The sequence below is a fragment of the Notolepis coatsorum genome (assembly GCF_963971535.1).
Source record: "Notolepis coatsorum genome assembly, chromosome: 4".
NCBI lineage: Eukaryota > Metazoa > Chordata > Actinopteri > Aulopiformes > Paralepididae > Notolepis > Notolepis coatsorum.
This window is the reverse complement of record NC_140168.1, coordinates 139,113,138-139,140,173: the sequence shown is the minus strand read 5'-3', so window position 1 is coordinate 139,140,173 and position 27,036 is coordinate 139,113,138. Positions and strand designations below refer to the sequence as shown.

The 27,036-nt window shown below is 41.4% G+C and overlaps 1 protein-coding gene across 3 annotated transcripts in view; it reads right to left on the bottom strand.

Moving 5' to 3' along the window:
• elavl2 (ELAV like neuron-specific RNA binding protein 2) overlaps nucleotides 1–27,036 on the bottom strand; it is a gene marked incomplete at both ends in the record, with an annotated part of 166,447 nt that overhangs the window by 30,911 nt on the left and 108,500 nt on the right. For all 3 annotated transcript variants that reach the window (XM_084312460.1, XM_084312459.1, XM_084312458.1), the window contains one exon: nucleotides 15,210–15,363. In XM_084312460.1, the coding sequence (XP_084168586.1) occupies nucleotides 15,210–15,363 (154 nt within the window). The remainder of the gene's footprint in view (nucleotides 1–15,209; nucleotides 15,364–27,036) is intronic.

Here is a 27,036-nt window from a genome sequence, read left to right as displayed (position 1 = left end):
CCAAGAGGATTGTGTCGCGTCAATCTGGTCCACCCCGTTCAAACTTTTGAACAACGCCGCTCCCACACACACATTACTGCATCAAAGTTAGTACTTATGATTAACAAAGGCATTCGTTTTGTGGCATCAACATTATATAGTTACACGTTATATAGTTACACATCAGCGTATTTACCCAAACATAGCAACGTCCGATGACGACACATAGATATCTCAGTCCGTGCCGAGTTGTGCGTGCCCATTCTGCTGTCTGTTAATAAAGTTTTCAATCAGACAGATGTATGGAACGGCTTTTATTATAACATTTGTTGCAGTAAAATCATTATGCCTCGTTGTTATGCTGCGGTGCGCTAGTAATCACTCGTCGGCTGCGGTGAGCTGTTGTTGTCGTTGAGCTGAGCTCTCGTTAAAATCAAAGGAGGGCATTCAGGAATGTAAAAAAAGAATAGCGCTGCTTGCCGATTGGTGCTAAGAACAGCAGGGCGGGTACAAGCGGTGTGACGTAATTGGCAGACTCGACTGTCAATCAAAATTATTCTGTTGCCGGCTGAATGATTGAATGAATGAACGTTATTAACGATTGCAGAATGGGTACAATACAGTACAGCTCAATACAACAACAGTGGACTGACTGGAGGATGAAGACCAGAAAAAGACTTTCGGCTTTTTTACATAAGGGTCCTCCATTTTCAATTCATCAAAACATTTAGAGACATACAAATATACAGTAGTTTCATAAAAATGCTAAAATCCTATTGATTGATTGATTTAAAACTTTATTAACATATTGCAGAATGGGTACAGTACAGCTCAATACATACAATTGTTAAGGGGATGCAGACCAGAGAAAGACTTTCGTCTTGTTTACATCAGGGTCCCCCATTTTCAATTCATCATATTTCATATCTAAATCATATAATATCTCATTGCTAAATATATGCAATATATAATCTAATAATCCAATAATCTAAATCTAATATATAATATAAAAATGCTAAATGCATGGGTATTTTATTTTGTCTTTAATGTTAGCTTGCAAACTCAAATACTGTCTTGGTAAGCCTCATAATGAATTGTTTGGGGAAAAAAAGAAAAACATCGTGATGCGTATCGTGTATCGCCGAAAGGTCAGAAAATATCGTGATATCATATTTAGGCCATATCGCCCAGCCCTAGTACAGTACAACAAACATACCGTAAGTTTGGCGTCCAACCAGAGTGCAAATGTAGCAGTAAAGTGCAACAGCAATATACAATGTACAGGTGGTTAAACTGTAGTGCTAATCAGATGTATGTACAGGGTTGTAGTATAATAAATAAAAACAGTATGATGACTACTGGCCAGCAGTGTAACTAGTAAGAGTAGGATATGTACAGATATAAGGACTATGTGCAGTGCAGGTAAGTACCGCCCAGGGTGAGCAAGACAATGAACACACAACCGCTTACAGGCCGGAAGTACTGCTTCAAGGTCAACCACCAAGGTCAAATTTCCGACAAAAGTGAGTAAAAAGGAGCATAAGAAGAATAAATCTAAAAGGCCAGGGTTCACACATTTTATTGCAGTTGCATAATAGTTCCAAGTTCAAAATGTACATGTTGAATTGTAAATTGATGTTCAATTGCAGTGTCTACTTCACTAAAAACCTGTAAAGATCCCATTCCGATTTTTGTTTTTCTTGTCTAATAACAGTTTGAGACACTCTGCAGAGACGGCCGAGACAGGAGGCAGAGCAGGACACCTCCAGGAGCAGACCTGATACCATACAGACAGACACACAGACTCACTCCACAGCCACACATAGACCATACAGGACAGACACAGACAGACTCACTCCACAGCCACACAGACGGTACAGGACACCTATTCTTTAATCCCAGCCGAAGAGTGCTGCCGAGTGCTTCCGCGTTTTCCCTGATTGGCCGCGACACGCCCCGCGGCAGCGGCAGAGCTTGCGGCATTATGTAGCCGTAATCCCTGCTGTTTTTCCATCGCCGCTTAGCTCAACTGGTACGCCGCCGTGCTGTGGAGCCTGCGGTGCGGTTGGTCACAAGTTCGAATCACTTTTTTTTTTTTTTTTTTTTTTTTACGTTTATCATCTCTCGCTATAAACATGCATTCTTTCGCTGGTTAAGTTTAGGCATTCTTTCGGTTGGTTAAGGTTAAGTTAAGGTTAGGGTCAATGTTAGGCATTATTTCGGAGTTGGTTAAGGTTAAGTTAAGGTTAGGGTTATGGTTAGGCATTATTTCAGAGTTGGTTAAGGTTAGGGTTAAGTTAAGGTTAGGGTTAAGGTTAGGCATTCTTTTGGAGTTGAAGGTTAGGGTTTGTCGCAGAGAATGCCTGTCTGTCTTTCTTGACGTGGAGGATGCAGCCTATTTCCGCACTGCCGCTCTCTCGCGCTGCCGCGGTCACATGGGCGTCATGGCCAATCAAAGAAACGCGACGCACTCTTCGGCTGGGATTAATAGACACACCCACTAACAGATACACACCCACTAACAGATACACACCCACTAACAAACACACCCACTAACAGATACACACCCACTAACAGATACACATCCACTAACAGATACACATCCACTAACAGATACACACCACACCCACTAACAGATACACACCCACTAACAAACACACCCACTAACAGAAACACACCCACTAACAGATACACATCCACTAACAGATACACATCCACTAACAGATACACACCCACTAACAGAAACACACCCACTAACAGATACACACCCACTAACAGATACACACCCACTAACAGATACACACCCACTAACAGATACACATCCACTAACAGATACACACGCACTAACAGATACACATCCACTAACAGATACACACACCCACTAACATACACACACCCACTAACAGATACACATCCACTAACAGATACACATCCACTAACAGATACACATCCACTAACAGATACACATCCACTAACAGATACACATCCACTAACAGATACACATCCACTAACAGATACACACACCCACTAACAGATACACACACCCACTAACAGATACTAGGGATGCACCGAATATTCGGCCGCCGAAAATTATCGGCCGAAAATGGCTAAAAAGGCTCTTTTGGCTTTCGGCCAAAAGGGTTTTAGCACAAAAAAGATATCACAGAATGTCAAAGAACAGGGTTACGTAACGTTCATAACCTAAAGTGTTATTGTGATGACGTAATCAAAACGTGCAACGTGAGCAGCTTGGCAGCTCTTCCTGCGTTCTGCAGCCTGTGATAACTAACTCCTCTTGGGAATTGCGCTGTTTCTATAAACTCCGCGAGCAACGCATCCAATAAATGAGTCTTTAACATGCCCATATCCTCGCCATTACTATATGCCCGTTGCGGTTAAACGTTAAGCTAGCTAACGGTTCCGTTCCTCTTTGACCAGTCTCTCGTAAGCTACGTCATCCCCCGCTAAGAGTCATGGGAGATGTAGTAAATACAACAGTCCTGTGTGTGTGTCTTTATGCAGATCGTTATGCAGTTTTAAAGCACCTTGGCTTTGTTCTGAATGCACTTTGTTGTAGTTATCCTACAGAGAAAAGAAAATGCACTTGACTTTAACACTTTGAGTGCCGGGACACGTCTTTTCACGTCTTTGCTGGCCATGCCAAAGGTGCCGGGGGACGCTGTACAGCGTCCTTATATCAATATTTCAAAAATCTGCGATCGGATTCATAATTGTCCCTCCGCTGGCCTGAGATCCACCAGCAGGACCCACTGAGCTCTCTGGCGGTTCAGGAGCGCCATCCGGTGGCCGATCGGCGCAATCGCCAAAACAGGATGTTGAATAGAGGTTGTCATGACGACCGTAGTACTTCCGGGCGTAGTACTCGACGATGATCGCCCAACGGCGCGCGGAGACTGGGGTGAGTTTCAGCGTGTAACGTTACCGTCTTAGATACTAACTGCTATTATCAACATTTGACCCACATTAGATGATTGGTATAACGCTGCCCACAGAATTATAAACGCCCCCTCGCCCATCCGGTCAACATCAGATGACGTGTAGTAACTTCTAGAAGTACGTCTAGTTGGAATTTTTTATATCGCGCTGATTGCCATCAAACTGTATTTCATCATCAATATAATGCATTTGGGGCTATATATCACGTTCTGGAGAAAGCTGCAGAAAGAGATGAAAACATACTTATACATTAGACCATACTTTACTATGAATATGTGAATGAAAAAGTTTAACGTTGCTACACAATGAACAATACATATAGGACTTTGAATGGGCTTTCACAAGACTTTCTCCATAGACAAATAGCGCTGGCAATCTATGGTATATCATGAATTTAACCTTAGGCAACCAAAGTGTTAATGCACATTTTGTTGTATGCAAAGAGAAAATGTTTAAATTGTACAATCTTTCAGCAGTCAGTCTGGAATTAATGTATGCATTCAAAAGTGCTGAATAAATGTTTTATGGGCCCATAATAGTGATTATTAATATTATTTAAGTTAAGTTTTGCCATAATCATGTCTTTTGCCATAATCAGGTAGCTGAAAAAAAAATACATTATATATATATTTATTAGGGCTGTCAGTTTATCGCGTTAATTAGATTAATTAATTACACAGCAAATTATCGCGTTATGAAAATTAACTCAAAATTAATTACAAACAAATTAAATAAAAAGTTTTATCTCATTCATTCCATAAGAACGTAGAATACATATTTACAGACTTTTTTTATATGGTCCATTTGCATGTTCTTGGTATCTGATTCTAGGGACATCTATGGATCTCAGGGAATGTATTCCCAGTGTCAGAAATACTGTGTCTGTTACTAGGCTTGAGTAAATTGTAATGAACCAAATGAGAATATCAATACAAAGTTTTGTATCTTTGACTGTGAATAACACCATGCTCAAATTGACCAAACCTGAAAAATCTAAGCAAATTAATCAATGGAAGATGATTCAACAGAAGGTTTTGTAGATACAGTACTATGAGGGCCGACGTTCCACTCTACTGGTTAAAATTACTTACTCGTGAGTAGTACGTTCGTTGATAAAGAAAAATAATGTCCACAGCCGCTCCAGTGTAAAACAAAGATATCCAAATGGTTTATTTCTCTTCCACAGCAAAGTCTTTCTTTACAGAAGTGGTCCTAAATCTATTTACCTAAATATTCACTACTCACTACTACAAGGTAAGAAAACTGTATTTTCCCAGTCTCCAAAATCACCGCCGACTCGACACATGAAAATTCCTCCACTGGCAAGCGAAAAATCTATGTTGTTTAGTCTATCTGTTCAGTACCACTGAGCACAGTTTCAAGATGCACACTGACCTGGCTGAGAGAATTGCTGAATATATATACACAAATGTTCTAGAAGGTTCGGTCATGACATCACCACAAATGTTCTAGAATGTTCGATGTTCTAGAATGTTCGGCTATGACATCATCACAAATGTTCTAGAATGTTCGACCATGACATCATACTGTGACATCACAAATGTTCTAGAATGTTCTATTATGACAATTATATAATACAATAACCTAAATAATAATAATAATAATAATACACTTTATTTGTATAGCACCTTTCATACAGAAACTGCAGCTCAAAGTGCTTCACAACAGAAAAAAGACGGGCATAAAAAGAGCACATAAAGTGCAGACATGTAAAACCACAGTTTTTCACATTAGGATCTAACATAGCTTTGGCTCCTACAAGTACTGAATTCTGCCATCCAGACACATGCAATTTGAAATATGATTATAGAATATAGAATATCAGGCATAAAATCGTTATGCGATTAAAATGCGATTAATTATATTAATTAATTACAAATCCTGTAATTAATTAGATACATTTTTTAATCGCCTGACAGCACTAATATTTATATGAATGATTTTCGGCCTTTCAGCATTCGGTTTTCGGCCAACTGTTTCCTATTTTCAGTTTCGGCCAAGAATTTCCCATTCGGTGCATCCCTAACAGATACACACCCACTAACAGATACACACACCCACTAACAGATACACACACCCACTAACAGATACACACCCACTAACTAACAGATACACACACCCACTAACAGATACACATCCACTAACAGAAACAGTTTTCCCAGTGGGTTTTTTTGGTGATCAAATATTGAATATTGAACTATAATAATCAGTGCAGGAGCTCACTTATCCTTGAAAGACACTTTTATCACTGACTTAAAAGGCCCATACAAACACACCCACTAACAGAAACACACCCACTAACAGATACACACCACACCCACTAACAGATACACATCCACTAACAGATACACACCACACCCACTAAGAGAAACACACCCACTAACAGATACACATCCACTAACAGATAAACACCCACTAACAGATACACACCCACTAACAGATACACACCCACTAACAGACACACACACCCACTAACAGACACACACACCCACTAACAGATACACACACCCACTAACAGATACACACACCCACTAACAGATACTAGGGATGCACCGAATATTCGGCCGCCTAAAATTATCGGCCGAAAATGGCTAAAAAGGCTCTTTCAGTCGAAAGGGTTTTAGCACCGAAAATATATCACCGAATGTCAAAGAACAGGGTTACGTAACGTTCATAACCTAAAGTGTTATTTTGATGACGTAATCAAAACGCGCAACGTGTAACGTGAGCAGCTCTTCCTGCGTTCTGCAGCCTGTGATAACTAACTCCTCTTGGGAGTTGCGCTGTTTCTATAAACTCTGCGAGCAACGCATCCAATAAATGAGTCTTTAACATGCCCATATCCTCGCCATTACTATATGCCCGCCGCGGTTAAACGTTAGCGTTAAGCTAGCCAACGGTTCCGTTCCTCTTTGACCAGTCTCTCGTAAGCTACGTCATCCCCCGCTAAGTCATGGGAGATGTAGTAAATACAACAGTCCTGTGTGTGTGTCTTTATGCAGATCGTTATGCAGTTTTAAAGCACCTTGGCTTTGTTCTGAATGCACTTTGTTGTAGTTATCCTACAGAGAAAAGAAAATGCACTTGACTTTAATGCACATTTTGTTGTATGCAAAGAGAAAATGTTTAAATTGTACAATCTTTCAGCAGTCAGTCTGGAATTAATGTATGCATTCAAAAGTGCTGAATAAATGTTTTATGGGCCCATAATAGTGATTATTAATATTATTTAAGTTAAGTTGCCATAATCATGTCTTTTGCCATAATCAGGTAGCTGAAAAAAAAATACATTATATATATATTTATTAGGGCTGTCAGTTTATCGCGTTAATTAGATTAATTAATTACACAGCAAATTATCGCGTTATGAAAATTAACTCAAAATTAATTACAAAAAAATTAAATAAAAAGTTTTATCTCATTCATTCCATAAGAACGTAGAATACACATTTACAGACTTTTTTTATATGGTCCATTTGCATGTTCTTGGTATCTGATTCTAGGGACATCTATGGATCTCAGGGAATGTATTCCCAGTGTCAGAAATACTGTGTCTGTTACTAGGCTCGTGTAAATTGTAATGAACCAAATGAGAATATCAATACAAAGTTTTGTATCTTTGACTGTGAATAACACCATGCTCAAATTGACCAGACCTGAAAAATCTAAGCAAATTAATCAATGGAAGATGATTCAACAGAAGGTTTTGTAGATACAGTACTATGAGGGCCGACGTTCCACTCTACTGGTTAAAATGACTTACTCGTGAGTAGTACCATAATCTTGCCTTAATCATAATTTTGCCATAATCGGGTAGCTGAATTTTTTTTTAAATACATTATATATATATTTATATGAATGATTTTCGGCCTTTCGGCATTCGGTTTTCGGCCAACTGTTTCCTATTTTCGGTATCGGTTTCGGCCAAGAATTTCCCATTCGGTGCATCCCTAACAGATACACATCCACTAACAGATACACACCCCCACTAACAGATACACACCCACTAACAGATACACACACCCACTAACAGATACACACACCCACTAACTAACAGATACACACACCCACTAACTAACAGATACACACACCCACTAACTAACAGATACACACACCCACTAACAGATACACACACCCACTAACAGATACAGACCCACTAACAGATACACACCCACTAACAGATACACACCCACTAACAGATACACATCCACTAACAGAAACAGTTTTCCCAGTGGGTTTTTTTGGTGATCAAATATTGAATATTGAACTATAATAATCAGTGCAGGAGCTCACTTATCCTTGAAAGACACTTTTATCACTGACTTAAAAGGCCCATACATCTCCATAAATGTTCAGGGCGGAGGGAATAAGTGCTTACCCTACAGACCCCAAGTCTGTATATTCTGTATTATATCCGACAGGTCATTAGGACAGCAGACTCGGTTGGCACTGCTCAAAACGTACCTTTTTAAAATAGCTTTTAAATGAATTATTATCTTTATTTCATTGTCTTATTTTTCTTTATTTCTATAAATTTTACTTAAATATTTTATTATAATTTGTATCATTGTTTTATGTAGTTTTTTGTTAACATTTTATTTGTTCTTTTTTAACACTTTGACTGCCCAAGCTTAATTCCTTTTTACCCCCTTGAATGCCCAAGGCCACTTCAATGTTAACGTTAATATCGCCTAATCTATGTTTTAAATTATGGCTATGTGTCTAATCTGCCCGTCGCATTATCAATGCCTATTTCCAGTCAACATTGTCGAAGCAGATTGTTTTTTTATCGGTTCATTTCCGTTTCATAGCATTTAGAAAACCCCTCGTTTTCACGGAGAAAAAAGAGCTTTCCATGATAATCGCCTTTTACTGGAATATTCTAGAACGTTGTCATTGTTCGGCCTATTTATGAATCGCATAGTCGCATAGCGCATAGTCAAACTTAGACCACCTCTAACTTTAACCCCTAAGTTAGGGTTGTGACTTAGGTGGTCTAGGTCCGGATAGGGGTTAAGAGTTGGTCTAGCCCTTTACATCCATCTATCTAAATAATAATAATAAATTATAATGAATGCTTAACTACCCCTAAGTTACCCTAACCAGACCTAGACCACCTCTAACCACTAACCAGACCTCTTCCATGTGGCACTTTAACACTGACCTCAGAATGTGATTTTATATAATGTTTTTATGCAAGCAGATTGCAATCAGTGTGTACTACTACTAGTACTACTGTGTGTTCTGTTTACTTAGTTTACAGTATCCTGTTATAGAATAAAGCGCTGCCAGACACAGCAGAGAGAGAGAGGACAGACATGACAGAGAGGACAGACAATCATGGCAGAGAGAAAGGAAAGACACAGCAAACAGAAGACAGACAGAGTTCAGTGTCGTCTCTCTGGTCAGAAACAACGTCACCACATCCGTAATGCTCTCTTAGATGCATACATTGGACCATGTCTACACCAACATATACTGTAGGTGCAACAATACATTGGACCATGTCTACACCAACATATACTGTAGGAGCAACAATACATTGGACCATACACCAACATATACTGTAGGAGCAACAATACATTGGACCATGTCTACACCAACATACGATATACTTCCTGTGTATCACTTGTGCCGCCGACTCAGATTCCCCTAGGTTAAAAAATAAATACGCAATTTAAATCAGAACATTTTCCATGTTGACTATTTCTGACACGTTTTTTTCCATGAACTGAAAATAGACAAAAATGTCATCCGTTTTCGTCGACTAAATCTAGACTAAAACAAAAAAGACAAAATTTAGACAAAAACTAAGACTAAAAAAGACTAAAATGCTCAGACATTTAGTTGACTAAAACTGACTAAACGAAAAATAGATGACTAAATATGATGAAAACGAAAAAGGAGCACTTGACACATGACTAAGACAAACTAAAATGAAAATAGCTGCCAAAATTAACACTGGTTACAGCTGGGCTGTGTAACGTTACAATGTACAGTTTCTGACAGCTGGGCTCGCGAAATAACGTTATGGCGTTATGAGTGAGCGAGTGAGTGGCAAAAAAGAAAATGCGCATTGCATTGCGTTACCGGGGCCAATCAGGCGAATGCGGAAGCACTCTTGGGCTGGCTTTAATATAGACGCATCTTGTTCACACGTTCAGACTTTTGAACAACGCCACCCCCACACACACACTACTGCATCAAAGTTACTACTTATGATTAACAAAGGCATTCGTTTTGTGGCATTAACGTTATATAGTTACACGTTCAATAACATCAGCGTATTTACCCGAACATAGCAAGGTCCGAGGACGACCTAGACAGATAGCAAGCATTACTCGTTCATATCTCAGCCCGTGCTGAGTTGTGCCAATTCTGCGGTCTGTTAATAAAGTTTTCAATCAGACAGATGTATGGAAAGGCTTTTATTCTAACATTCGTTGCAGTAAAATCATTATGCCTCGTTTAGTCATCCTGCGGAGCTAAAAGCTAAACGTCGGCCGCGGGGAGCTAATGTTGTTGTTGTTGTTGAGCTCTCGTCAAAATCAATAGCGGACATAGCGGAAGTAAAAAATGAATACGCGCTTGCCGATTGGTGCCAAGAACAGCAGGGCGGGTGCAAGCGGTGTGATGTAATTGGCAGACTCGACTGTCAATCAAAATGATTTTGTTTGCCGTCAGAATGAATGATGAATGAAAACTTTATTAACAGATTGCAGAATGGGTACAATACAGTACAGCTCAATACAACAACAGTGGACTGGAGGATGAAGACCAGAAAAAGACTTTCGGCTTTTTTTACATAAGGGTCCTCCATTTTCAATTCATCAAAACATTTAGAGACATACAAATATACAGTCGTTTCATAAAAATGCTAAAATGCTATTGATTGATTGATTGATTTAAAACTTTATTAACATATTGCAGAATGGGTACAGTACAGCTCAATACATACAATTGTTAACACTATGCCGTCCGAGAACAAGTTTATACGTGTTTCGAAAAAGAGCGTTGTGGACCAGAGCCACGAGTATATACGTGACGAGTTGTTATTGTTTTATTACATATTTATAACGCTTCTTAGGTACCCGATACACTACCAGCATCTTTTCACATATTTGATTTTCGAAACATGCAGTACCGGCCATACCCGCTTAGGGGCGCCATCGCTCCACTGCAGTATCATTATGTGAATTTAAAAAAAAATAAAAAAGTACAGTTCTGTGGGCGGATCATAGTTCCTTGATCCCAGCCGAACATCCTCCATCTTGGATCAGCTTGGCGAGCGGTTTTTTCAGCGTGGAATAATGGGATTTATGATTAGCCAATGTGCATATCGATCTACCAGAATCCGATGACTGGTGAGGAAATGCTGCCGGCGATCACATGGCCTGACGGTAGGATAATATTACCCCAAATTACAGCTGGATTGGACATTGTTTTATAACGTAACGTGATCGGTCAATGAAAATGCTATATTGAACGCACACTGTATTGGTAATCAATAATAGTAATCGGCGTTCCCCGCCGCCCCCATTTCATCCATAGATGCTCTGTAATAGTCCGGATGCTACGCAGTTTGTTTTATTTCATTCGTATATATACAGCAGAAATGGCGTTTGATATAACGGCGCCAACGTTTAGCCTATTATCTAGCTCCCGGGAAAAAAGACGAGACGAAAAGTGCGATAAACCTTATATTCACGACGCTATAAAATGACAACCAACCTATGGATTTTTATTTTCTTTTAAGCCATTATGAAGGCACGGTTTATGCACTCAAGTGACAATGAGAATGGACAGATAGCAATACTATAAATCATAGGTGTCAAACTCACGGCCCGCGGGCCAAATCCGGCCCGCCACGTCATTTGATGTGGCCCCCCAAGAGCTCAGGTAAAAAAAAAAATTTTTTTTTTTTTTTTTTTACATTAATATTGGGTTAAAAAATAGCAGTGTTAAAATAATTGTGGGTTAATGCGTTAATAAAGCTTTAACTTTGACAGCATTAGTTATTACACATTCTTACACATACATGTATGTTGAACATCTGAGGTAACAAAGGAAAAAAGCCAAAAGCACTTACTCCTCAGACATTCTTTGACAATTTTACAGCCCAAAATACAAAAAAGATCCAGGCGGAATAGGTAACAAAGGGTTGAAGATATATTGTCTGAACTGTCAGATGCAAACTGGCTGTGTGACATAACCGAGCATCTCGCTCAATTGAATAAGAAGCTGTAGGGACGCAAACAAGTCCCACCCAAAACTTGACCAATATAGTTGTGAACTGAGACAACCCTTATTTTGTTATTTTTGAGTACAGTTACAGTTGTGTGTTCATGCAGACACATAATAGCAATTTCATTACGAATTGAAAATGGGGGACCCTGATGTAAACAAGTCGAAAGTCTTTCTCTGGTCTGCATCCCCTTAACAATTGTGTGTATTGAGCTGTACTGTACTGTACCCATTCTGCAATCTGTTAATTAAAGTTAATTAAACTATCTTCCATTAGTTGGATGTATGGCCTCTGCAAGGTTGTGTGCAGCCATTTGTTTTTGTAACATCTGCTACATCTGTCCCACGTGTTCTTTGCAGCTCACAGTTGTTAGTTCTGCCCCTCTTGACTGTGACAAAAAGGTTTTGAACAAACTTAATGTCATAGCTTGTATTTGATGATATTCTTCTTTGTTATTTACTTGAATGGTTTGATCATTGATTGGTGGAGTAATATGGGGTTCTGATAAACTAAAATTATTTGTTAAAATAACATAAGCTAACATATATTTTTACATTTATGCAAATTAATATGCAATATGTATAACTTGAATAAGTAATAAATACAGAAACACCATGTTTAACAATATGTAAATGTGTAGCTACATTTATTTTACATTACATTAACATTTATACGGTCTTTGGCCCTTTGAGGGCAACCATAATGCTGATGTGGCCCTCTGTGAAAATGAGTTTGACACCCCTGCTATAAATGATATATAAAGCTCTTAGAAAGTACATCGGTTTGTTTACTTTCTGCTGTCCTCTGAGGCCTAAATCGCCGGGCCCCGCTGGTCGTCATAGTGTTAAGGGGATGCAGACCAGAGAAAGACTTTAGTCTTGTTTACATCAGGGTCCCCCATTTTCAATTAATCATATTTCATATCTAAATCATATAATATCTCATTGCTAAATATATGCAATATATAATCTAATAATACAATAATCTAAATCTAATATATAATATAAAAATGCTAAATGCATGGGTATTTTATTTTGTCTTTAATGTTAGCTTGCAAACTCAAATACTGTCTTGGTAAGCCTCATAATGAATTGTTTGGGGAAAAAAAGAAAAACATCGTGATGTGTATCGTGTATCGCCGAAAGGTCAGAAAATATCGTGATATCATATTTAGGCCATATCGCCCAGCCCTAGCTCAGTTCTACCAGACAGACATGTTAGGCTCAGTTCTACCAGACAGACATGTTAGGCTCAGTTCTACCAGACATGTTAGACTCAGTTCTAATTAGACTCAGTTCTACCAGACAGACATGTTAGATTCTGTTCTACCAGACATGTTAGACAGATCTACATGTTAGACTCAGTTCTACCAGACATGTTAGACTCAGTTCTACCAGACATGTTAGACTCAGTTCTACCAGACATGTTAGACTCACTTCTACCAGACATGTTAGACTCAGTTCTACCAGACATGTTAGACTCAGTTCTACCAGACAGACATGTTAGGCTCAGTTCAAGAATAAGTGACACCACTTATCGATTTCACGCAGTTATCGATAACTATCGATAATAAGTGGTCTCAGCCTTAGTAAAGAACAATGACCTGCAGTCAGGGAACAAAATTAACACCCGCCAAGCGGCCATGGCGTGTAGATTTCCTCTTTGGCTGGTAAATTACAGAGGCTACTCAGCCACTCTGGCGTGTAAAGAAAATTGGGAGTGAGCCAACTTTCTGAATTTTCATAAAAGAAATAGCTTCCGTTGTCGGGACGTCAGTAATGAAAGTAGAAGCCATCAAAAGCCATGAGATATAAAAATGTCACAGGGACTGCTCTGTCGTATACAAAGCACAGTCTACTCTTCTGTAATGCACACAGAAGAAATCAAGCTGCTACAAGGCTTGGATGTGCGGGGGGCAGGCCTTGTAATACACTGGGGAAAATTCTGTGTTGTAAATGTATTTTATTTCCTGCCATGAAACGGGCATCGTAGCTTCACCTAGGGGGCCGAGAGTGAGAGAGGGGTGGGGGGAAGAGAGGAGTGGGGGGGAGAGAGGAAGAGATAGAGCGAGCAGGTGAGTGCAGGCAAAACGGGGAGATGGAGGGGAGAAAAATGAATTCCAAGTCATATTCTACCCGCTATACATATTTATGAACGGCTCCAGTGGAAAATTGCATCCAGCCACCTCTGGTGTATTCCTTGCCTGGCTGTGGCTCTTTTGTCAGGGAACCAGCCGAGGAGGAAGAGGATGATGATGAGGCGATAAGGAGGAAGAGGAGGAGGAGGGGGGGAGAGACGGATAAAAAGGGAGAGACAGAGGAGGAGGGAGACAGAGGAGGAGGGGAGACAGAGGAGGAGGGAGAGACAGGAGGAGGGGAGACAGAGGAGGAGGAGGGAGACAGAGGAGGAGGAGGGAGACAGAGGAGGAGGAGGGAGACAGAGGAGGAGGAGGGAGAGACAGAGGAGGAGGGAGAGACAGAGGAGGAGGGAGAGACAGAGGAGGAGGGGAGAGACAGAGGAGGAGGGGAGAGACAGAGGAGGCGGAGGGAGACAGAGGAGGGAGAGACAGAGGAGGGGAGAGACAGAGGAGGAGGAGGGGAGAGACAGAGGAGGAGAGAGAGACAGATGAGGAGGGAGAGACAGATGAGGAGGAGGGGAGACAGATGACGAGGAGGGAGAGACAGAGGAGGAGGGAGAGACAGAGGAGGAGGATAGAGAGACAGAGCAGGAGGAGGGGAGAGACAGAGCAGGAGGAGGGGAGAGACAGCGAAGGGGAGAGACAGGAGGAGGGAGATACAGAGGAGGAGGGAGAGACAGATGAGGATGAGGAGGAAGAGACAGAGGAGGAGGAGGGAGAGACAGATGAGGATGAGGAGGGAGACAGAGGAGTAGGAGGGGAGAGACAGGAGGAGGGAGAGACAGGAGGAGGGAAAGACATAGGAGGAGGGGAGAGACAGAGGAGGGGAGAGACAGAGGAGGAGACAGAGACTAGTCAGGAGCTACTCACCAGTCACCTGGTCCACCAGAATGCGCGAGGTAATGATGCGTCCATACTGAGAGAAGAGCTGCTCCAGTTCCTTCTGAGTCATGGTTTTTGGCAAGCCACTGACATACAAATTTGCATCTCTGATGGAGGCCGAGCTCGGACGAGCGTAGGAGACCTACAAGTGGGAGACAGATCGCAGGACCGTCGGTTAGACTTGTCCATGAACACGGTGGCCAGTTTCAACACGGCGATGCAGTGATGTGAGCAGAGGCTGCGAGCAGCAGCAGCAGTGGCGGCGGCTTGTGTATTGCTATTCATCACATTTCTGCTTGGCCTATTTCTGGTACCGAGAACGCTAGCAGACACTGGCCTCTTCACCCCGACAGATTCAGGGCCAATTAAAGACGGTTAAGTCAATGATAAACAGCCTGAGCTCTCCTGCCAAACAGACTGAGATGGATCACATAACATTAGGCGTGAGACACGTCGAGACACAAAAACACCCCATTTTCATTCATCTAGAGTGTGTGAGCTCAGGGCACTGGTGCACATGGGTGTGCAACCTATTTTGGTAATTTGGTGACCGGAGACACAAGTGCAGCCCACACACCAAAAAAAGAAAGAAAAAAATAGTAGGATTGGAAAATTTGGGGGAATATTCAAAATGTGGTAACTTTTCACGGGAATGATATGGAAATCAATGGTTTCAAGTTGTTTTATTTGTCACATAACTAATAAGGTACATACATTACAGTGAAATGCTTGGTTATTTATGAACCCCTAAGATTGCGCTTCATACAGTAAAAAGAAAGTTAAAAGAATCAAGACCAAACATTATACAAAATATACAACACAGACCTCAGGCCTAACAAAATAAATTGTTTGGTTCCTGTTGGTTGTCAGTTAAGGCCATGGGTAGGTAGGGAATTTTATTTAATTTAATAAAATGTCCCACGGCGACTATGGATAGGGAATTTCTTTATTTAATAAAAATGTTCACGACAACATGGATGCATGTACTCTGCCAGCATGTTTAATATCCATAATACTAAAGGTTAAAATACAAAGAGACTGTACTACAAAAGTACAATGTACAAAGGTAGTAGTATTAAAAATGCCACCCCTAAATACTACTTAATATCCTGACGTCAGAGATCTGTGCAAATATTGTGAAATAATTGCTTTTTATATACCGTAATTTTCGGACTTTAAGGCGCACCTGCTAAATTTAATGATGTGTACATATATAAGCCACACTGGACTATAAGCTGCAGGTGTTTTAATGTTTAATTACCATATGTAAGGGTTCGTGACTTCGTGCACAGAGGGGATTGTCGGGAAAGAGATGGCTGTTTGAGGAAGCTCCCATTTATTAACATGTGGCGCGGACCGGCCATAGCTCGGTATACGCTGTGGCCGGCTAGCGTGATAGCTGAATCTGGTGTGCTAGAGTCCATCCATGATTCTGTGAAAATCATAAAGCAGCAGTCTGCTAAATTTCTCTGAGTAGTGAGTCGCAAGCGGATTTCATCCATCTTGTTCCGAATGGAGCGGGCGTTTGTTAGGAAGAGTGTCGGCAACGGTGGCTTGAATGGATTAGCCGTTAGCCTAGCATTGATGCCAGCCCGCTTGCCTCGCTTCTGCTTCCGTTCGCAGCGTCTTCTTCTCCGCTTGTTTGTCGCGGCAGGAGCCTCGCTTGGAGGTCCCCTAGTGGCCGTTAGCTGTAAAAATCCATAGATTAGCCGCACCGTTATATAAGCCGCAGGGTCGAAAAATGGGGGGAAAGGCGCGGCTTATAGTCCGAAAATTACGGTATTCTCATTATTGACATGGACTGCACTTTTTGACTAAGATTTAACAAAACTTTATCATTAGCATCCGCGGAGCTAATGATGCTAATGATGGAGCATGAAGGGCTAACCTTCTGTATTGTCAGAGTGAAAGGGTTAACCGGCTGTCGTGTGGCAGTGAAAGGGTTAACAATGTGTCATACAGATCATTGTGCTTCTGTTATATATCTGAAGTAAACTGTAAATAACTGACAACACAGAATGCTTCATTTGATCTAAGAGGACAATCTTGTGATAGAGAAATGCCCCCCCCCCCCCCCCCCCCCACCACCACAGGATCTGCCACAGAGTCCTTAGTTACCATGGCAACCACTCACGCGTGACTCCCAGCCAGTTATTCAGTTATCCCCAGCCAGTATCTCACAGGCAAGAGATTGTTATTGATAATAATAATAAACACCTTTTAACACTATTCACCTAAGACATGCAGTCAATTATAATTTTTACTAAACATTAAAATCACGTCTAATTATTTTGAAATTAAGTCATTTCATGGGTCATTCATTCCCATCTCCTCCTTCAAATCTACCACAGTAATATGTCTCATATAGACCGCTCATATAGACCGTCTCTGGGGACAGAGACAGTAACTGGATGCTGGCAGTTACCTGTACATGTACAGCACACTTAACCAAAACATGCTACAAGACCTAGTATTGCCTTATTATGTGTACTTCCCCCATAAGTTCACTATTATAAGCAAATATGTATTCTTTATTGAAATTGAGCAACATTTTCAAAACCGACAGAGCTTAAAGCCCAACTTGCAGGTTAAACCCTACTGATCAATTATGGGTAGTTTACATCATTGGTATATCATTTCATTATTTATTTTTTTCCATTTGACGCCGGAAATGCCACTCAGAAATGGTTAAAAAGGTCCATGCACGAATAACATGCACGAGCAAATTAAAAAGCTTATCAGAGCTATCAGGGCCATGACGTCACATCCGGTATCTTTCCCCTACTTCTGATCCACTACAAGGAGTTTTGACGAGTGCAGAAAGCTATTTCCTTGATCCAAATGGACGCCTTACAAGACGCAAATGGCTTTAATCGTCAGAGACTTTGATGGACCAGCTACAACTGGTTGAAACAAGATAGTTATAATGTTTTTAATGTCGTAACTAAGCAGCCTGTTCAGTACAGCAGCGCTACTGGTCTGTGGGCTGTCGCCTGATCCCCGGGTCATAGTACCAAGCTGGCTATTATCGCTCTGGCTAACGTTACCCCGCTAACGTTAGCATTATGGCTACTGTCGTGCATGTAAAAGAGTTTTGGGAACGAGTAAAATGTGTAGGTCCTGTGGGGCAAAGCACTGCACACGCATCATGCAAGCTACGTTAGCTACACGTCGCGGCATGTTGATACAATAGCCCCTTTAGCTCCACTCTGTGGATAGCCCCTTTAGCTGCACTCGGTGCATATGTACAACGACACAATGATCAAACACCTTATAACTACTATTGTCGTGTCCATAAGTTCCCTGGCAGAATACTTGTGAGGACAAAGGTATACAAAGAGGAGAGAACCATTTTAATTCTGGCTTTGGTAGGAGTTTCAAGAACGGCGGCTACCAAGCTAAGCTACGTTAGCTGCTAACGTTGCATACACAATATGTACAACGACACAATGATTTACATTATTACAAATATGGTAACGTGGTTGTGGCTGTTACAAATAGTGGTTAGCTTTAGAGATGAATGGCTATGATCACGGAGCAATAGTGTTGTTAGGTGAAACAGATACATTTTCATGCATCACTCCTCGGCTAGTAGCAAGGCTCTGCTTCCTGCCACTACCTGCCTGTGAGTCTCAGAGCCCCTGCTGCCCCTGATGTGACGTCAGCATTAAGATGACACATGCACGCTATGAAACATGCAATTAAAATATGCATGTGCGTGGAGCTTGTGGTTTGGTCAACAAAATGTTTGATAAAAATGCTAAAACTGGGTCAATTTCGAATATTTTTTTTCCTCTTCATGAAAGTCAGCGTTGGCCTAGTCACATTGTTTAATTTACGGAAATGTACTGGGAAGTTTCTGACCCCAAGTAGGAGCAATACGTTATTAGAAAGTGGGCATGGGGCTGCAATCAAATAAGTACCTCTAATTTCCCTTTAAGAAGAATGCACACAGTTCTTCAACCAAGGCCACATGTGGCTCTGGCAGCCAGCAATACATGCAATATGTGTCATCATCAGGCTATGATGAGGAATTCTGAAGTCCACCCCCTTATGTTTCGCCCTAGTCTGGATATCTGACATGCTTTATAGTTTACAGTACTTCCAAAATACAGATTGAGAGAAACTGTCCTGTGTGGTTTCCTTTATCAACTTGTTTTCTACTACAATTGACCAAACGTTTGGACTACACAACATACATGAACCCAATATTCCATACAAGCGACAGTGGCTGAGGAGGTAGAGTGGTCGTCGGAAGTTTCCCGGTTCGATTCCCGCTCCTCCCAGGCAGCGTGTGGAAGTGTCCTTGAGCAACACTCGACAATTAAGTTAACCGCAAATTTCTCCAGATGAGCAGGTTGGCACCTTGCATGGTCGCCTCCGCCGTCGGTGTGTGAATGTGTGAGTGAATGGGTGAATGTGAGGAACAAATAATTGTAAAGGGCTTTGGATAAAAGCAGTTATATAAATGCACCATTTACAATTTGGACTCAATGAATCCAATAAAATGCTTTTTAGCTAAAATACTAGGAATTGCATTGTATCCTTTGTAATAACTATGGTAAGTGGTACATTTATATAACAGTTACTATTAATACGTATGCCTCACATTCACACAACGGTGGCGGAAGCAACCATGCAAGGTGCCAACCTGCTCATCCGGAGCAATTAGGGGTTAAGTGTCTTGCTCAAGCACACTTCAACAAATGAAGCTATATCATGGAATATCACTGCGCCCCTTTACGTGCACCTTACAGTACGTTCACACTAATAAAACAAATAGTCTATTGGCTCGGCAGCCTGGCATTCATGTGACATCATGTCCGGAATCAACCAGGAAATGGATCACGGCTAATTGTTGTCGTCGTCGTCGCAAAGTGATAACAATCACAAGATACATTCAGTGCTGGATCTAACAAAATGGATTCATGGAAGGTTCAAGACCGGACCACAAAGCTTCTCGAAGGGTTAAAGAATGACACGCGACGGCGCTTCCAATTCGTACGCCGATGGTCTACCGGCAGCTGAACCAGTTAGCGTTAAGTCAGCTACAGTAAGTTACATGTATATTTTTGTGTGCTAACGCTAGCATTTTGAGAGTTATAGCATCAATAATTTAAGTACCCTAACTTTTCAGTTCTTAATAGCACTTTATTGTAAATCATCCCTCAGGGCAAAACGACGTTGTTTAGTCACATTTCTAGGAATCGTGTGCCTTAATTTTATTTAAACAAAACATGAAACAAGTATATAGGCTACTGTAGGCTTACTGAACAGATATTGAATAATTAATTGACAGAAGCATCATACGGATCCCCAATGTTTTGATTACTATTTCACATTTCAAAATATATATCGTTTGTTCATCACGCTTTTTTCAGAGATGCGCTGCTGTGTATAAATGTCCGTTCTATATACCGTGAACTTTCATTAATTTGATCTTGCTCTGAGACAGACCCTTCTGAGAGATTGAGATTATACATTATTCTATTTGTATGCTGGTGTAGGTATGTTGATATTTATTTTGTTTAAATACACGACCTATAGTCTACTAGTTATGTCTTCCGTTGTATTGGTTTGCCCTCTTGTGGACATAATGCGCAACAGTAGATATTCTAATGGTTCTAATTTTCTTTTTTTTTTGAAGGAATATTCTAATTAGGGGTGGACGGTATAAACGGTATGAATTTGCGCTACGGTATGGATTTAGACTATACCTTGTGACCGGTAGAGCAACACAGTGTGGAGGGAGGGGGCTCTGCCAGGAGCGGAGCCAACGCCAGCCCGCCGAGGCAGGGCTCTCCACAGTGCGACTATTTCACTCGGATTTCCCCGTAAAAATATATATGTGCGAACTGGAAAAATTATTTAGGAGCACAGAGGCTTTGCGTAGTGTCAACGTGCAATTGTCATTTCATAAGACACGGAACAGAGCGGACCTTCAATTCTAGAAGCAAACTAGCACTTCAGCCCTGCGTTGCACACAGCAGCTGTGTGACAACTCTCGCGAGTCGCGCAGTTTCTATGTGTAATGTAAACTCTAGGCTAGGAGTAGAGCTAACGTTAGCTTGCTGAGGCTACATCCAACAGGCTGCTAGGAGTCCTAGCAGCCTGTTGATGTAGCCTCAGCAAGCCAATGCCGGCTCCACCCCTAGCAGCCCTCCCCCTCACTCTCTGCTAACAATCCTGATTCGATTCTTGAACCTATTTCATTCCAAAGGAACTTATTGATTGATTGATTGATTGAAAAGTTTATTAACAGATTGCAGAATGGGTACAGTACAGTACAGCTCAATACATACAATTGTTATGGACATTAGCTATAGTATATAGCTCAGCAGCTGTAACAGAATACTTTTTTATTTTTTTATTATTATTTATGTTTCAACAATGACAAAAAAGCCAGCGGTGGACCGACATAGCAAACGCTGTCACTGTTTACTTGTGTAAGGAAGGACATGGTTCCTTTTCAAACTGTCGATTGAAAGGGCTTCTAAAGACAAAACACGATCCAAGATATGCGTTACCTGCCTGCAGACACTTGAGAAAAGGTTTTGCATTTTTCTATTGCAGTTTTGCACAATAAATGTTCTTCAAATACCTCTGTACTATGTGAAATATGTCCTAGTAATACAATAGTACAGTAATACTGTAGCTGCCAGTGTTTTTACCCCTTCAGAAGCATGTATATAGACATTTTAAGATAAGTTAATATACCGTGATCGTGATATATACCGTTACCGTCTACGCTTCAAATTATACAGTGATATACATTTTAGACTAGGCTTGGGTGGTATCATTTTTTACATACCGTGATACCTTTATTACCTAATACCCCGGTATACGGTATATGACGGTATGACTTTCATTTTCATCAGCGGGAAATGGGGGGGGGTGGCAACCCGTGTTACCAAGTAAACAAATCAGGGAGATGGCCAGTTCGCCCGCAGCATCCTAGTGCTAACGTTAGCTCTCAGAATGGTAGCAGTTCTCCCGCAGCATCCTAGTGCTAACGTTAAGCTCTCAGAATGGTAGCAGTTCTCCTGCAGCATCCTAGTGCTAACGTTAAGCTCTCAGAATGGTAGCAGTTCTCCGCAGCATCCTAGTGCTAACGTTAAGCTCTCAGAATGGTAGCAGTTCTCCCGCAGCATCCTAGTGCTAACGTAAAGCTCTCAGAATGGTAGCAGTTCTCCCGCAGCATCCTAGTGCTAATGTTAAGCTCTCAGAATGGTAGCAGTTCTCCCGCAGCATCCTAGTGCTAACGTTAAGCTCTCAGAATGGTAGCAGTTCGCCCGCAGCATCCTACACACAACAACTACACACACTCTCGTTACCACAACGCTTTACGGTATTTTCACAGCACTGTCGCAACATTACCGTAAAGCGTGAACACTGTTGTGATCATACACAACAGTTAGCTCTCCGAATAGCCAGTTAGCCAGCAGCACCAGCAACGGTAAGCGTGTCTCATTTAAAGGCCAACTTCCACCACTGAAGCGGGGTTTCCCCTCCTCCTGTGTGTAGACAACCAGCTCTGCATGGCTCGCTCCACTAGTGAGGACTGGTCTCGCCCTCTGCTGGCGCGTGTGTGCACTACAACAAAACTCCGTTTTGACTGTATTGATTTTCAATACCGTCGGGATTTCTAAATACCCTGGTATACCGTAATACAGTCATACCGCCCAAGCCTATTTTAGACCATACCGTCCAGCCCTAATTCTAATGTCATTTTTGGCCAGGTTTGACAGCCCTATCCTCCAAGGTATCATCCTCACCGCATGCTTATAGCCTGCCACTCTATGGTTGCCGTGATCCGAGACAGCACTGTGGTGGTGGGAGACGTCCAAGGTTGAACGAATGAATGATCATTGTTATTTTGACACTCCAAGCGGTGGGAATTGCCTTCTTCACCACCACTCTGTAGCACTAGGGCGGGCCATACTTTTTTTTTTTGGAAAATCAATCGAGTGGGGTGTCTAAAATATGTGTTTTTTTTGTGGGGAATTCAAATATGGGATTCTTTTTCTAATCGGATAACTCCTACCTACATTGTTTTGGATTTCAAAATGGCAGATTTGACCATTTTTCACCCCTTGGCCATACATGGATGCCAACATGAATCTGAAGGAAATCCTAACATACAAGGTGTCTAAATGATGTGTTTCTTAATGGGGAATTCAAATATGAGTTCATTTTTGGGATAGGATAACTCTAACCTACATCAATTTGGATTTCAAAATGGCCGATTTTACCATTTTTCACCCCTTGGCCATACATGGATGCCAACATGAATCTGAAGGAAATCCTAACATGCAAGGTGTCTAAATGATGTGTTTCTTAATGGGGAATTCAAATATGAGGTAATCTTTGGGATAGGATAAATATAACCTGCATAATTTTGGATTTCAAAATGGCTGATTTTACCATTTGAACCCATTGGTATTGTATTACAAAATTGCAAAGATAAAAAATATATGGGAAATCATTTATAATGACAAAGCCATCAAATTTATTAACAAGTGAACTGTATATAACTGGATACAACTCCAAAGATCAATAATAATAATAACAATAATAAATTGTATTTGTAATGCACACAAACACCTAAGTGCTAAATCTCGATCTCCTGACTTCTTTAACTTTGCCAGGTTCCAATATCTTGATTGGACTCATTCTTGGATGGCAAGATCTCCTACTGTACTGCTTTAGCCACCAACCTACAAACACAAACTTAAAGTCAACGTCAGCCATAAATAGGTGAGCTCTTTCCAGAACTACTCAGCAGAAACCTCTGTAACCATTTAAACAAACGACTCAATGTATTGAGAAAATCCATGGGGCTCCATCAATCCTCTAACTTCTTAAATTTGATCAGGTTGCACAAGTCCTGCTTGGATTCATTCTTGGACATCAGCCTCCTGCTGGTCACCTGAGCCCTGATCCCTCCATCCCTTTTTTCTTGTGAAAAGTACTTAGCAGAGGCTTCAGTCACCATTTTAACAACCCTCTCGATGCTTTGTGTGTGGCAAGGCCAGTCGAGAACCTCCATGGGGGTGTTGATTAAGTTCTTCACCTCGGAGGTGCTTAGGGAGCAGGTGAGAGGTGGCTCTGACAAATCTTCTGACCAGCTGATTAAGCCACCAATGCTGGAAGCGTTACTATTGATGTGAGGTGTTCATCTGATCCTGACACAGGAGTCTCCCAGCTGAGTGTCTGGATCCCCCTCTCCCCTGATGGCCAGGATTCTCTCCACCCCCTCAATTCTCTCTTTTTGATCCTCAGAGCACAGCAGTGTTTGGAGGATGGCTTCACTGTGGGCATACCAAGCAGATCTTCTCACAGTTGGCATCACAACATCCAGCACCTCCTTCCTCTGAGACTTGAGGCAGTCCAGCTGAAACAGGATGTGCCTAGGCCCTTCGATCCAGGAGTGCTTGACCTTCATGTTGAACCAACATGGATAATACACTCCAATGATGAATTCCACAATGCATTGTAGATTATTCAGGTTCTTTCTTTTAAGTTGATGCTTTGACACCCAGAGCCTGAGGAGTCTGTTTGCTGTGGTGAGCCAGCGGCTGTGGTTTACCGGTCCAATCTCCAGCAGAGCCAGCCTTGCAGAAAGCACTCCATCCCTGATTGCACAGACCAGCTTATAGCCATAGTGTTGATCAGTTGAGAGATCTTGAATGACCTTCTCAGGCAGCTTGATCAGCGGAGGGCCAAGAAAGATCCTGGTGAAGTTAGGATTGATCTCCAAGTCTGTAACAGAGTCAAGGAGCTGTCCTATTGGCCCAGACAATTTGTTGTCTGACAGAGTAGCCCCATCAACTTCAACAATGAGACGGTGCAGTGGAAGTTCACCAGTGTGCAGGTTGCACACCAACCAGACCAGCTTTCTCCCCAGGTGCAGCTCCAGCTTCCGCATTACACCTGCCTTCACTCCAGTGTTGACATTGGTCGACTCTCCTCCAATGGCCCACAAGGTCTTATCAGAACCTCTCTCTTTCAGCCAGGCAAACAGGACCTTAGCAATCTTCTCTGCATGGGACTCCTCTTTAGTTGCTTTCTCTGGTGTAAAGTGGAACAGATAGTTGCTGCCAGGCTCACTAGCAACACTATAGTGTTCTTCCTTGATCTTTGCAGGAAAAGATTGGTCACTGCCCTCAGCTTCCATCATCACATTGGTCATGTCAATCCGCCCATCAAAGAGGATACAGGAGATCCCCCCCCTCCTCCCTGCACTTCTCCTCAAACTCTTCCCCCAGCTCTTGCATCAACTTTTCTTGTGCTCTCTTAACCTTGTTCTTATCAATCACTTTACTTGTGTCATCTTCTAAGATGAGTCCTGCATCAATCAGAGCTGCAGTTGCTATAGCTGCAGTTGGCCTTAGACCTATGCCATACCTTACACTAGCAAGGGCGATGTTTGGAATCTCATCATAATTTTTCCGTAGCTTTGCTGAAGCTGCAGGGTCAGTTTCAGGAATGAGCTCAACTTCAGGGACTGTAAGAAAGCTCTCAACATCCTTCCTGGCAACCTTGTCTGCTGCTGCAAAGCTTTCTTCTTTGCCCCTTCTCCTTTTCTCTGCCTTCTTTTCCATCCCCTGCCTTTCCAATGTTTTAAGAAGATAGAGGATTGATGGAGCCCCATGGATTTTCTCAATACATTGAGACGTTTGTTAAAATGGTTACAGAGGTTTCTGCTGAGTAGTTCTGGAAAGAGCTCACCTATTTATGGCTGACGTTGACTTTAAGTTTGTGTTTGTAGGTTGGTGGCTAAAGCAGTACAGTAGGAGATCTTGCCATCCAAGAATGAGTCCAATCAAGATATTGGAACCTGGCAAAGTTCAAGAAGTCAGGAGATCGAGATTTAGCACTTAGGTGTTTGTGTGCATTACAAATACAATTTATTATTGTTAGTATTATTATTATTGATCTTTGGAGTTGTATCCAGTCATATACAGTTCACTTGTTAATAAATTTGATGGCTTTGTCATTATAAATGATTTCCCATATATTTTTTATCTTTGCAATTTTGTAATACAATACCAATGGGTTCAAATGGTAAAATCAGCCATTTTGAAATCCAACATTATGCAGGTTATATTTATCCTATCCCAAAAATGACCTCATATTTGAATTCCCCATTAAGAAACACATCATTTAGACACCTTGCATGTTAGGATTTCCTTCAGATACATGTTGGCATCCATGTATGGCCAAGGGGTGAAAAATGGTAAAATCTGCCATTTTGAAATCCAAAATGATGTAGGTTAGAGTTATCCTATCCCAAAAATGAACTCATATTTGAATTCCCCATTAAGAAACACATCATTTAGACACCTTGCATGTTAGGATTTCCTTCAGATTCATGTTGGCATCTATGTATGGCCAAGGGGTGAAAAATGGTCAAATCTGCCATTTTGAAATCCAAAACAATGTAGGTAGGAGTTATCCGATTAGAAAAAGAATCCCATATTTGAATTCCCCACAAAAAAACACATATTTTAGACACCCCACTCGATTGATTTTCCAAAAAAAAAAAAGTATGGCCCGCCCTACTGTAGCACCAACCTTGGGCAACGCAGACTCAATGGCTGCCATACACTGGCACCAGGCACACATCACACTACACAATGGCTGAAAGGCTCAGGCGACTAGCACTAATATCAGCATATTAACACTTTGATTACCACTGGTTAACATGGTAAAACGTAAGACGATAGGGGGCGGTATCTTCCCAATTGAGCTCAGAGAGACTCTGCAGCACTAACCTGAGGCTTGATTGATGAAATATGAATTCAAATCGCCA